Genomic DNA, 13268 nt, shown 5'->3' on the forward strand with positions numbered 1-13268 from the left:
ACAGGAATCCTGAGATCTTCAGATAAAGCTCTCCTGCTCCAAATAGATGTTGAATGTTTCAACATACTGTAGACACAAGAAAAAGACGCTGCCCCTTGCAGTCAAATATCCCAACTTCTAATGATTTTCAACATCAGCCACTTTACAAAAGGAAAGTCCACATCAGAGCAAAGTCTAACCACATGGTGCATCCCTTCCACATTCAGTCCTTTGCACATAAGAGCAACACAGTATTCGTCTCCAAATTTGCTTGAAAGTTCCCAAATTAAAAAAAAAAAAAGAAATTGTTATTTTCAGGCTTAGCCCTTTTCAACACAGGCACATTTTGGGGGAACTAGAGCTTGAGTTTATTTTATAGTTAAACAGTGTCCTGCAAATTCTGTGTTGATTTTTTTTTTTTCTTTTTTCTTTTTAAAGGTGATAACTGCCTCCAGAGAGTAGGTCCACTTTTTATATCAAATCACAGCACTTGGGGAATGGAGTAAAACCACCTTCCCTTCAGATTTTTCTGTGTGGATGATGCTTTCTGCCAGTGTTTAACTTTTTTAAAGGGGAAAACTACACAAATATAAACTTCAAAAATGACAAAACATACTTACTCTGTAAATAGTGCAAAACCATCAATACAAGACTATAGCTGCTTAAAGTACCACGGCTGGCATCATTTATGTCATGAAAACTTGCCCACTTCTTAACAACCAGTACTAATGGACGAACACGTTTCTCAACTGTAAATAAAATAAATACTTCTCAAAAAAAGCACATTCGACTAGACAGCAATTAGTCAGTTTTTGTTCCTTCTTGATCAACACGATACTCTTCTTGCATTCTAAGGTTACCTTCTGCAAAATTTAATAGAATGTACACAATCATTCTACAACTTCTATCAATCTTACAAAAGTCAGAAAGAATATTTGCATTTGAAAGACAGTCATTTGAGTACTAAGATCCACAGACACCTAGCCAGCATAACTTTTGAGATGTAACTTGCAGCTAAGACAAAGCTGGATGCATCAGTCAATGAAGCAGCGTTGCATTCTAATTCTAAGTTCTGACCAGTTTATTGCATAAATTCCCTGAATTAACTTGCTGTCAGGACAGACAAAAGGTAAATGTTTTAAATTTATATCATATAAATTTTGAGGGTAGGGAAAACAATTCTTACGACTGGAAGAGACTGATATTACATTTGTTTTCTTGGGGTCCATGAAAGGAGTAATCATGCACTCACATCCTAATTTTGTAATTTGCCTTGGTTTAAGTAGGTTTCTTTTCTACACCAATGCACACAGCATGAGGAACAAGAAAAAGGATTCAGAAGCCTTAGCTCAGTTCCAGAGCTATGACACAACTGGCAAGACTTGGTGGGAAGAGTCCTGGGATGTGTGTCAGAGCAGATAGTCCAGGGCTTTTTAGGAGGGAGAGACTGGGAAGATGAGGTGGGGTGGTGCTGCGTGTAATGGAGAGGCTAAACTGTATGGTGCTTGCCACTGGCAGCGACACAGCTGAGAGCCTCCGTTGCTGTGAGAGTCTACCATATAGGTCAGGAGGACAACACTCATATAATACTCTATAAAAAATAAAGGGGTATCTCTAGATCAGCTGCCGTTGTCCTTATAGGTGACTTCAGATATTATAGATTTTCTAGATCTATTTTCTAGATATTAACTAGAAATACCACATACTTGCTATCAACATGTTCGAGAAATTCTGAAAGCACACTGATGATAACTTCTTGGTAGAGGTACTATAGGGAGCCTACTAGGAAAGATGCTCTGCTAGATTTGATTCTTGTAAAGAGAAGGTCTTACAGGCAAAGTGTTAAATTGTTTGTCATCCTGGTGACAGTGGACATGAAATAGCTGAGTTCAAAATCTTTGGGAATAGTAGGAAAAGGGACAGTAAAACTTCAATCATGGATATGGGGAGAGCAGACTAAATTAGTTTTGCTGGCCTTACAGAAGAGGGCACCTAGGCAGAATGAAAGGAAAGATGGGACACTAGGATCCTTTCCACTGCTTTTTAACATCTAGATTCTTATCTGCCCTACAGTGATTTGTGGGAAATTTGTGGCAGAAGCTAGAAACAACAATATCAGCATTTGATGTAAGCCCTCCCCCACAGCCATGAATTGAAAACATTTTCCTACTCTTTTAAAACTCAGAATTAAATTCCTTTCTAGACAAAGATGCATACAGAAATTATAACTTATCCTAAGCAAGAGTTAGACCCTCATAATAAAATGAATATGGAACACTGAAATGGCTCTCTCTGAAATCTTAATCAAAATTAACTAGTAAAGGTAACTTCTACTGATAGCTTCCTACACCTACAACTCCCTGGCAATGAACATCTTGAGTACTGTGTCCAATTCTGGGCTCTGCAGTTCAGGAAAGACAGGGAACTACTGGAGAGAGCCCAGTGAAAGGACATAAAGATGATCAGGGTGTGGAGAGACCTGGGACTGTTCACCCTGGAGAAAAAAAGTCTGAGAGGGAATCTTATCAGTGCTTATAAATATGTAAAGGGCAGGAGGCAAGTGAATAGGGCCAAGCTCTTTTCAGTGGTGCCCAGTGACAGAACAAGGGGCAAAGGGCACAAACTGGAACACAGGAAGTTTCATATGAACATGAGGGAAAAACTTCTTTACCTTGAGGATGACAGAGCACTGGAACAAGCTGCCCAGAGGGGTTGTGCAGTCTCCTCCTCTGGAGATATTCAAAACCCACCTGGATACTTTCCTGTGTAACCTACTCTACAGAACCTGCTTTACCAGTGGGTTGGACTAGGTGATTTCCAGAGATCCCTTCCACCCCCTGTGAGTCCAAGATTCTGTAATTAGCCTGAAGTTTGCTTCTTATGTATGGATCCGCTAAAAAAATATTGTGGTGCCAAGTATGAAAAGCTTAGTTTACTAGATTTGTATTACTTTTCATTAAGAAGTCTGTTTCACAATCCTCCTCTGAAACGCAAACTCCTGAGGAGACACAACCCATATTGTTTTGGAGTGAGTATAAAAACTGAAGCAGTATTTTGTATTTTTCCAAGAAAAGACTCCGTAAAAACATACAGCTACAGCTAGCTATCAGCCACACATACCAACCAATGACTGTCAGGAAACAAAAGGGAACAGTACAATGATGTGTTTGACACTGTTCCCCTTCCCCTCCCTCATTATCTACAAAAAACTGAAGTAAATTGTGTAATAGATACGTGGACCTTACTATGAAGAATCTTTGTTACCTTCTCAATATTACAGTATTCAATTAGAAACATACCTAGCTGACACACTGGTTTAATCCAGGCATGGCCAAGCTGTGGCCCACAATGGCCAACATAGCTGGCAATGTGGCCCTCCCAGTGCCCTGCACTATAGAGGCAACAGCTCTTCACCACAGAGTGGCCCAAGGTGTGCACCTATCGCTCAGCAACAACCAAACCAACAGTGTGCTATTAACACTGTCATCTGAAAACAGAGCACGGGGATGGCAGTGCTGACTCAAGTGATGGCAAATAATTGCATGCATTTTGATCCATTGGCCAAATATAGTGCTGTGAACAGTGAAGAATACGCAGCCATGCTTTTCAAGGAAGAAGTTTGAAAATAGGTTTTAAGATTGCAAAGAAGACTGATTTACGTTTGTGACACCATTTTCAGCTGATATAAATAAATTACCTACAAATTTTCAAGTGGAATGTATATAACTGCAATCAAGATATTCAACTCAAAAATCTGATCATGTCTCTTTACCCAACTTTACTATGACATCTCTTACCAGAGAAAAATATCCTTTGCTTCACAACCACACCCTATCCATGTCACTGCTTTTTGGCAGTACACAATTTGTGAACAGTTGTCAAGGATTCCTCATCAAGGATGAATTACAGGATGAATACAATTTCAGCAAAAATCTGATGAACTCTTTGAGGGCTCAGTAAGAGTTGTAACCACTTCTACTGAACCAGACTGATGTGTTAGTTTTAGAAAAACAAGATCAAGTATCCCACTAGTTTTCTATTTTTGTTCTGTTTTTATTACCTTAAGAAAAATATTAAAAAATAAAAAGCTGTTACTTAGAAATTAACAATATTGTACATTTTACAAGGGCTGCTCTGAAAGTAACGCCTCTTGTATTATGTTGGTCCATAATGTCAGAGGCAGATAGAGGTGGTACAGCAGTAGAGGTTGAACCTTCTCATCAATATTCCATTATTTTGTTGCTGTGTGACAGACAGCAGCAGAGGGGCAGTCCAACAAAATGGCACCTGACATGGAAGTGTGTGTGGAGCAAAGGTGTGGAATCGAGTTCCTCCACGCAGAAAAAAATGGCACCCACTGAAATTAATGCTTACTGAGCATTTATGGAGATCAAACAGTGGATGTGAGCACAGTGAGGCAGTGGGTGGTGTGTTTCAGCAGTGGCAACAGTGGACCACCTCCGCTGGTGCAGATTTTTAAGAGCACAGCACACAGGCTCATTCATTGTTGGTGAAAATGCATGGCTAATGGTGGCAACTCTGTTGAAAAATAGCATTTTGTAGCTGAGAATTTGCTTTGTCAAATAGCGCTATTGTGCTCTTTGTATCTGTTACTGTTTCCATGGAAATAAATAGAAGGCATTACTTTTGGAGCAACATATGTATATGTGGCCCAAGACAATTCCTATTCATTCAATGCAGCCAGGGAAGTCAGAAGGTTGGACACCCAGGGTTTAATCCATCCTTTTAAAGTGAGCGAGAAATTTGGCTTAAATCTAACTAATGTAGCTAAATGGTAATTTTATACAGTTCCTTACTAAACTGAATTTTCATAGTCTATCAGTACCAAAATACAAACTAAGAAGGCATGTTAAGTTTATAGAAACAAGGAAATAAATTAAAAAACTTACCATATGCATAGGTTCTCAGAAGGAATGTATTTCTTATTCCTACAATATTGTTTACATTCAAGTCAAACTCCACACAGCTGTTAGGAAATATAAAAAGAATCAATAATCATAGTACTAATTTCAAAATATTTATTAACAACCAAGTGACAGAGATGGAGAAATGCACCCTTAAGATAACAATACTTTAGAAGCTTCCCAAACAGTACAAGTTATATGTTTGGATTCTTACTCCCCTTTTGTCTACAGTAGTTGAATTATTTATAGACTTCAATTGCATTATCAAATACGGCTGTATTTATGGAGAATATATGTAGATGCAAATGTAGAACACAGAACAGCTTAATGTATAATTGTCAGAATTTTAACAAATCTTTCACCCAAACAGAATTCCAGCACGTGATTTACTACGGACACATTTGATGCTAGTGAGGATTCTCCAGCATATTCATTCAGCAGATTACGCCAGTGACCTGAAAAGGATATGCAACTGGAAGAAGTCAAGATCTAAGAATCTATTTGTTGCAGTGATGATTAGGGATAATCAGCAAGCACTTTGAAATGAATACTCTCTATTAGTAAACAGTGCATGCTATTTGAAAAAAATAGTGAAAAAATAAAATAAATAAATATGGATCATAACTATTTCAGAGCACACAATTTTTAATAACAGTTTCATAATACTGAAAACAAAAAATAATCAGGCAAGCAAGCATTACCTGCTTTATTTTTATCTGTTCAACAATGAAATTTGAACTTCATACTGCCTACATACATTGATTACCCAAAGTACTCAAAAACCCATTAGGGCTGCTCCTAAAGTAATGCCTCTTGTTTTACTGTGCTGACCTATACCATCAAAGGTTGTAGGGGGTATGGCAGCACAGGGGTAGTCCAACAAAACAGCATCTGACATGGAAGCGCATATAAAGCAAAGGTGTGTCACTCAATTCCTTAATGCAGAAAAAATGGCCACCCACTGACAGTCACTAACACTTGCTGAACTTCTGTGGAGATCAAACAGTGGATGACAGCACAGTGAGGCAGTGAGTGGTGCGTTTCAGCAGCGATGACAGCAGGTCATCTCCAGTGATGCACATTTTTTTTGAGGGGTGCATGCAGACACTCTTGTTCACTGCTGGCAAAAATGCCTAACTAATGGTGGCAACTATGTTGAGAAATAGGGTTTGTCAGGCCTATCTATCCCTTTGTAATAGTGAGCATGCTCACTATTTCTCATTATTTTCTTCCAGTTCATATGCCTGGAAATGGTTTTTAGGATTACCTATTTCATCACCTTCCCAGGGACTGGGTTATTCTTCTTGCTCTTCTTGAAGATATAAATAGCATTTGCTTTCCTCTGTTTTTCAGGTACTCATCCCAGTTGCTATAATCATGCAAACATTATAGACTGGCCTCACAGTCACATCTGCTAGCTCCTTCAGCACTACATACCATCAGAGCCCATGGATAGCAAAAGGGGAATGGTTTTAAAGTCAAGAGGGGAGATTTAGGCTAGATGTTAGGGGTAAATTATTTGCTCAGAGAGTGGTGAGGCACTGAAACAGGTTGCCCAAAGAAGCTGTGGATGCCCTATACCTGGCGGCGTTCAAAGTTGTGGATGGGGCCCTGGGCAACCTGATGTAGTGGACAGCAACTCTGCACAAGCAAGGGGGGGACTGGAACTAGATGGCCTTTACAGTCCTTTCAAACCCAAACCTATCTATCATTCTATGACTTACAAAAGTCCAGTTTGCTCAAGTATTCTCTGACCTGATCCTCATCCACTAAGGGTACACCCTTCCTGCTCCAGCCTTTCACCTTGGTGTCTGGGACCTGGGATTCTTTTAAGTTGGTCTTGCTAGTAAAGAAAGCATTCAGAACCTCAGCTTTTTCACTGTTCTCTGAAGCCACATCCCCAGTCCCATTCAGCACCGGATCCGCATTTTCTCTACTCTTTCCTTTGACACTGATGTACTTGTAGAAGCCCTCCTTGTTGCCTTTGATGTATCTTGACTAACTCAACTCCATTTGGGCTTTTAGCTTTACTATATTCATCCCTGGATGCTCAGACAATGTCTCTGTATTCCTTACAGGTTACCCACTGCTGCTTCCATGCTCTGTAGGCTTCCTTTTTGTCTTTGAATTTGGACAGTAGCTTCCTGTTCATCAAGAAGGCCTCTTGGCATTCCTGCATGACTTTGTTTGGATGCACAGCTTTTGAGCTTGGAAAGAAAGACACCTGAATATTAACCACCTTTTTTTGGGTTCCTCTTCCCTCCCAGGCTTTATCCTACAGGACTTCACCAAGCAGATTCTTGAAGAGGCTCAAGTCTGCTCAAGGCGGTGAACTTGCTATTCATTCTCCTTGCTGCCCTAAGGATCTTGGAACTCTGACATTTCAAGGCTGAAGGCAGCCTTGGCTGCAGTGACCGTCACACTCCCAGGATAATACATTAAAAAAAAAAAAAGACCAGTTGAGTGTCTCTCCTTACTGGCTCCTCTACCACTTGGAGATGGAAGTTATCACCACTCCAGGAACCTGCTTGATTACTGACGTCATCCTGTGTTACTGTCCCTTCAATAGATATCTGTGTGGTTGAAGTCCTCCAAAAGGACCAGCACTTATGAATATAAGGCTGCTTTTATCTGCCTGGTCAGGTGGCCTGCAGCAGACTCCAATTACAGTATTATTGCATAACATCAGATGTTGATAAAAAATTGTTAATTTATTAGATAAAACTGTGAACATTACAGACTCAGTTCTATCATGGAAGAGTTTTTGCTTATCACGTGTTATTGCCCACAGTGTGAAGGGTTATTACTCATCTATAAAAGCATCTTATGATACGCTTTTATAAAGAGAGACCAGAGAAGTGGGCTTGTTTGTTTTCAAAAGGCAGAAGAGTTGCTGAATTTTAGAAGTGTGTGGGTAGGATAAGATTGTCGGATAAAAGAAAGTTATCTGAAGTGCAATTCACAAAGAATTGTTGAATTACATTATTATCTGCATGCAATATACATAATTGTTACAAAACATAATCCCATAGATGTATTAAGATTTGAGCACTACTCAAGACTCTCAACGAATATGAGCACTTTTTACAATTTTTTTCCTCAGTATTAGATACTTACTATACCTGATTAGAAATACATTGTTCCCTGTTCTAGTATATTCCTTTTGGTTACTTATTTTCATGTGTTCATTACAAATACACAACCAATGAAAGAATATGTAACACATCCAATTCACTCCAATTACTTCTCCCTCATAAAAAAGGCCATGAAATTAGAACCTAACCTTGTGAATCAAACGTAACACTACACTTTGTTTAAACACACAATACCTCTCTAGAAGAACTCAGAAGATTGTTCTTTTTGATTTAAAATGTTTTCTCTGTTTTAGAAGACTATGCCATTACAAGAAACTAAAGATTGTCTTACTATTGTTTGCATACTGTAAAAAGCTGTGAACTGGTCCTTAAGTAGCTCAATAGTTCAGCTGCTTCCACAGAAAGCGAAATTATCTTTCACAACAGTTTTCCTCCAATCTTTTTTTCCTGTTACAATGCCTCCGTCAACTGGAATCCCCAATATGCAAATTGCCCATAGAAATACACAATGTCCTGCTATTAGTTCACATCACAGAAATGAAACAGCATCCCCATTCAAAGAAGTGTTTTGGGCCATCAAGAAAGTACTCTGCCACTGCATGCTAGCTGTAATTTGCAATTACTTGCAATTGATAGCTAGATTTGCAATTCAACTATAGCACAACATAAACAACAACAAAAGACTTCAGTGGGCTAACTTACATAGACAGCACATACACAGACTATTTTCCCTTGTCAAAGTCCAAGAAATGAAGCTGAACAGAGTACTTGCCTGACTTTATCCCTGAACTTCACTATTGGCACTTTTGCTCGAATCAGCTGAGGTCGCTCAATGTAACTTGCTGAAAGGGAGAAAATGTTGAATTAAGTTTCATGCAAGACACCTAAAAAAAAAGCTCCTGGAGTCAAACTAAGTGATCTATAGCAAACAGAAACTTACTGCATTAAAAAAATATTCTCAGAAGGGTGGTGCTAAATTATCTAACATTTAGCAACTGCTGTAAAAGTGCAGTCTAGGAAAGAGTATGAAAATGAACTTAACACTACAAGAAAACAACAGCGCAAAAATTTCCTGCAGGAAACACTTTCAAGAAATTTGAACATAAGGAATGCAGGTCTAAAGTGCCTTCACCAAGCAGTACTTCCATTATTCAGGATTTCTATTACCATTACAGATCAAAAGTAAGGGAGCAAGAACACACCTATATATACCTATATACCACACAGTCAGATACCTAAGCCCAGCACTACATTACAGCAAGTGGGACATGATCAGCTGCATAGTTTTTAACTGAGTCTAATTTTCTTACAGTTGAAATTACGCATTTTACTCAAAAATACTAGCGTATCTGTATCTTCACTGTGCACAGACAATGGTTAAATTTCCACTTAAAATCTGTTTCTTTTATCAATAGAGTGAGTACCAGGAAAGACTTTTCCCAATGAATTAATCCTGGAAACAGGGAATCTGATTTGCAGCTAAGATACCACTTTCAAACAAAGATGGAATAAGTTGAATTTACCTTTTACTTTAAAGGAGATAGGACATACATTAAGTACACATCACAGGATTGCACTTCAGATGATTATCCTCAAAGCATCAAAACCCAAAACCAAACACATAAACCTCTGCCAGATGCATCCAGTGCCATCAAATGCATCTTTGCACTTTGCTACCCAAAACTGCTGTATCAGTCATGCTACCTGCCATGTACCAGTACATGTACATGGCAGTACATGTACTCTCATGTATCTGCGTGCTCCACAGTATCTCAGACTACTCTGAATGTTTGCCATAATCCTAAATACAAAATGTCCACAAGATGACAATGGAAAATAAAGAAAAAATGAGTCTGTACTTTAAATGGCATGTGCTTGGGCAAGAATCACAGTTTGAAGTCATGTCTTATGTTGCAAAATATAGACCATTTAAATTTGACCAGAGCTAACTTTAGACATTTTCTACTTGAATGAATTTCTATTAGCTTCCATAAGATAACCTCAAATCAGCACCCATAAGTGCGAAAAAGATAGAAGTAGTGCAGATTAAAGATAACCTTAAATGAAAGCTGATGTTTACTTTTTGGGAAACACATTTCTATCAGTTTGGATAGTTACACTGATTAAATACTGCCAGCTCTATTGTGTTTGGGTGGTATCTTCATGTTTGGTGAAACCCTTTGAGACTTTCTGAAAGCGCTTTATGAATATGCTGTTTGGACAGATTCAATTTAGTAATAATCCTTTACTTGGATTTGAATGCATATATGATCCCAAGCAACACACAGGCTAGCACACACATGCACAGCCCCAGTACATACCCAGAGAGAGAAAAAAAAAAAGAGTGAATCTTACTAACTAATTAATTGTAAAGGAAGAACCTTACAACTGGCAGTGTGGTCTATCTTTACTGCACGTACAATGTAGTACAACTTACATATCTATTTCTACCTGTACCTGTAGACACATTCAAATATCTCTCCAAAACTCTCCAGAACATTCTGAATCTAAAGTTATAGAATCCTGTCAGTTTTTTGCCAAATTTATGATAAAGATGCCTGACTTATAGCCTGTTGGAAACAACTGTTAGCATCTACACGCATGCCACAGCAATGTAACTTTCCTCACTTATAGTCTTTCTCAAGAGCCTGCCAGGCATTAATGGGATTCATTCTAGTGGAAACCCACTTCCAAACATACACTTATCTGCAAGTACCTTCCAACACTAGATAAGTAATCACACCAAATTATTTGGCTAAGAAAAAAACCAAAACAAATCAAGTCCAGTCTGTTTTCCAAGGGTAAAAACAGGACAGATAATGTCAGAAGGCAGAGACTTGATGGTGACATCCTTAGTGGCTCACAATGATGACACTGCTAGCAGAATCTCTGCTATACATAAACAGCAGGTTGTTTCTTCCCTGGCATAGATAACAGCCACAAACAAGAATGGGGAATTCTGAAATGCATACAGACTGAGTAAGCATCTTAGTTTGCTATCTGATCTTGATGCTATGACCAGAACGTATACACAAAAATCTTGTAAAGGATTCCACACAGCAACTTCAGTTTGGGGCATGTAAATGAAAACAAGTCACAGATGCCACTTCAGCTGTAGTGAAAAAACATAATCAATCCAGTGAAGACTAAGCACTGTCATCATAAATAAAATAAATTATTCATGCAGAATTTCAGATTAAGCAATTTAATTTTCTTTTCTTTTGCAGAATAAATGATTAAGTGATTGTACAAAATATTAATTCCAAACATGGTACAAGCCATGTTCTCTGATCCATGATCTCTGGCATCCTACACATACAGCCTGGTCTCATTAGCAGCTTTATAGTAACGAAAGATAAACCAGATTCTCAGGCACAGAAATCTGAATGCAGAGTAATGAACTACCTAGGACAGTACCATCCAGCACAGGATGAATTAATCATTCATGTCCAGAATTCACTTTTCTTGTAAAGTGATATCTTTCTGCAAAACCATATTTTAACTAAACAAATGTTTTCTTCCACCTACATTAAATAATATCTTACAAACTGAATGAAAACTAGATACAAGCCTTAGCGAATGACAAAACATTAACAGAACTAAACATTACAAATACACTTTATCGTCTGCTGTCAATTTATTGTAACTAGTATATATTGATAACATCATACAATAAACTTAATAATCAAGTGACACCAGGTGTATCTACTTTAAACTAAGTAAAAGATTTGTAACTGCTATGTGATGCTATTCTAAACTCATTAAATTCCATCATCTCTATGATGGAGTAAAGCAAACATGAGTGTAGTTAATAATATTTGGTTTTATGGCAGGAAGTTTAGAGATGCTACACAGTCATGAAGAATTCACCAGGGAGATGCGGCAACATTTCTAGGTCACATTTATTACAGCCCTCTGTTTTATCTCATATACAAACTATATATGAGTGAGTAAGGAGCCGAGAGGAAAAGCTTGAAGATCTTAATGCTAATCAGGCAGAATCAGACAGAGAATGAAGAGTGCTCTTCTTAAGACATAACATTATTCTTTCTATTTCATGTTTGGAAAACTAAGGAAGACTTATGTCCTCACCGTCATTAAGTACATTATGTTCTCACCTACCTGCAAAATCCTCAAGGTCATTGATTTGAGCTCAAGTTCCCTAACAGACAACTGCTACAAGGATTATGTTCTGAAATCCTAGTCTGACTACTACTGCATTCCTCCGTACAACTAAGAGAAAAAGTCTTTCTAATTTATTCAGATAGTAAACATCAATGAATATCGTACAGCTAAATTGCTGTTAAAATAAATCCTGCCTAGACTGGATTAATCTAAAGAAAGTAATAAAACTGAGGTTTAATTCTTGGTGGTTTGTATTATACTCTTCTTCAATACATTAGAACAGTTATCAGCCCAAATTCACTTTTCACATTTGCAGAAGACATTGGTTTGATCATACAGTTCGCCATGTGTTAGCCAGTATTGTAGAAATATACACATGCAGGTATCTGAACAAATACACCTATAATAAATCTATATAGATCTTTGAAAGAAGATATATTACTGTAATCCTTACATCTCTCTACTCTAGCAGAAACATGATACCTAACTTCGAGACCAACACGTCACAAAATGTTGAATAAATATCAGAAGCCCTCTTCTGCTTGACTATGCAACTTGACTATTCAGGAAAGAACACACCTTTATTTCAGTAGGTATTCTAAACGCAGTGACAACACAGACTTTAAATCTAATGGCCTAGAGATTCTTGCTCATATTTGTTAACTTTCACAAGCCTAAAATGAAATAAGCTGGAGTTTACATGAATGTTGAATCCAAATAGGGAACTCCTTGAGTGAGACACTCATCTAAAAATCACACTTAACAACATTAAGAATAATAGAGATGGCACAAAGTTCTAAAGATGGTTTACATAAAAGAGAGGTGAGAAGCTGAGAAAAGGATGCATATGAGCTGTAGAGTGAATAAGAACAGTATCACATACTTATTTTAGCTTTCATTTTTAAGTGTACAAAAACACCATAGTTCAGGAACAAAGGGGATGATGAAAGGTACAGACAGAAAAACTTCTCAAGTTTCTATACTATTGTAATCTAGTAGAAGGCTAATAAAAACTTAGAATACTATCCATTTCACAAATGCTGCCTTACAAAAAAACAAAAAGCACCAAAAAACTTCTCTTTAGCTCTTTAACTCTTTCACAAAGCCAGATTAAGAACTTAGTATTAAGAAGCACATTTCCTCC

At 37.8% G+C, this 13268-nt stretch overlaps 1 protein-coding gene across 6 annotated transcripts in view; it reads right to left on the reverse strand.

Moving 5' to 3' along the window:
- PAPD4 (poly(A) RNA polymerase D4, non-canonical) overlaps positions 1–13268 on the reverse strand; it is a 43294-nt gene that overhangs the window by 18762 nt on the left and 11264 nt on the right. For 3 of the 6 annotated variants that reach the window (XM_021380501.1, XM_021380500.1, XM_021380502.1), the window contains 3 exons: positions 8772–8841; positions 4890–4966; positions 600–728 (listed from right to left, as the gene is read on the reverse strand). In XM_021380501.1, the coding sequence (XP_021236176.1) occupies positions 600–728; positions 4890–4966; positions 8772–8841 (276 nt within the window). The remainder of the gene's footprint in view (positions 1–599; positions 729–4889; positions 4967–8771; positions 8842–13268) is intronic. The other 3 variants (XM_021380504.1, XM_021380503.1, XM_021380505.1) reach the window with 3 other exon arrangements.

Source organism: Numida meleagris, chromosome Z (assembly GCF_002078875.1).
Source record: "Numida meleagris isolate 19003 breed g44 Domestic line chromosome Z, NumMel1.0, whole genome shotgun sequence".
Taxonomy (NCBI): Eukaryota; Metazoa; Chordata; class Aves; order Galliformes; family Numididae; genus Numida; species Numida meleagris.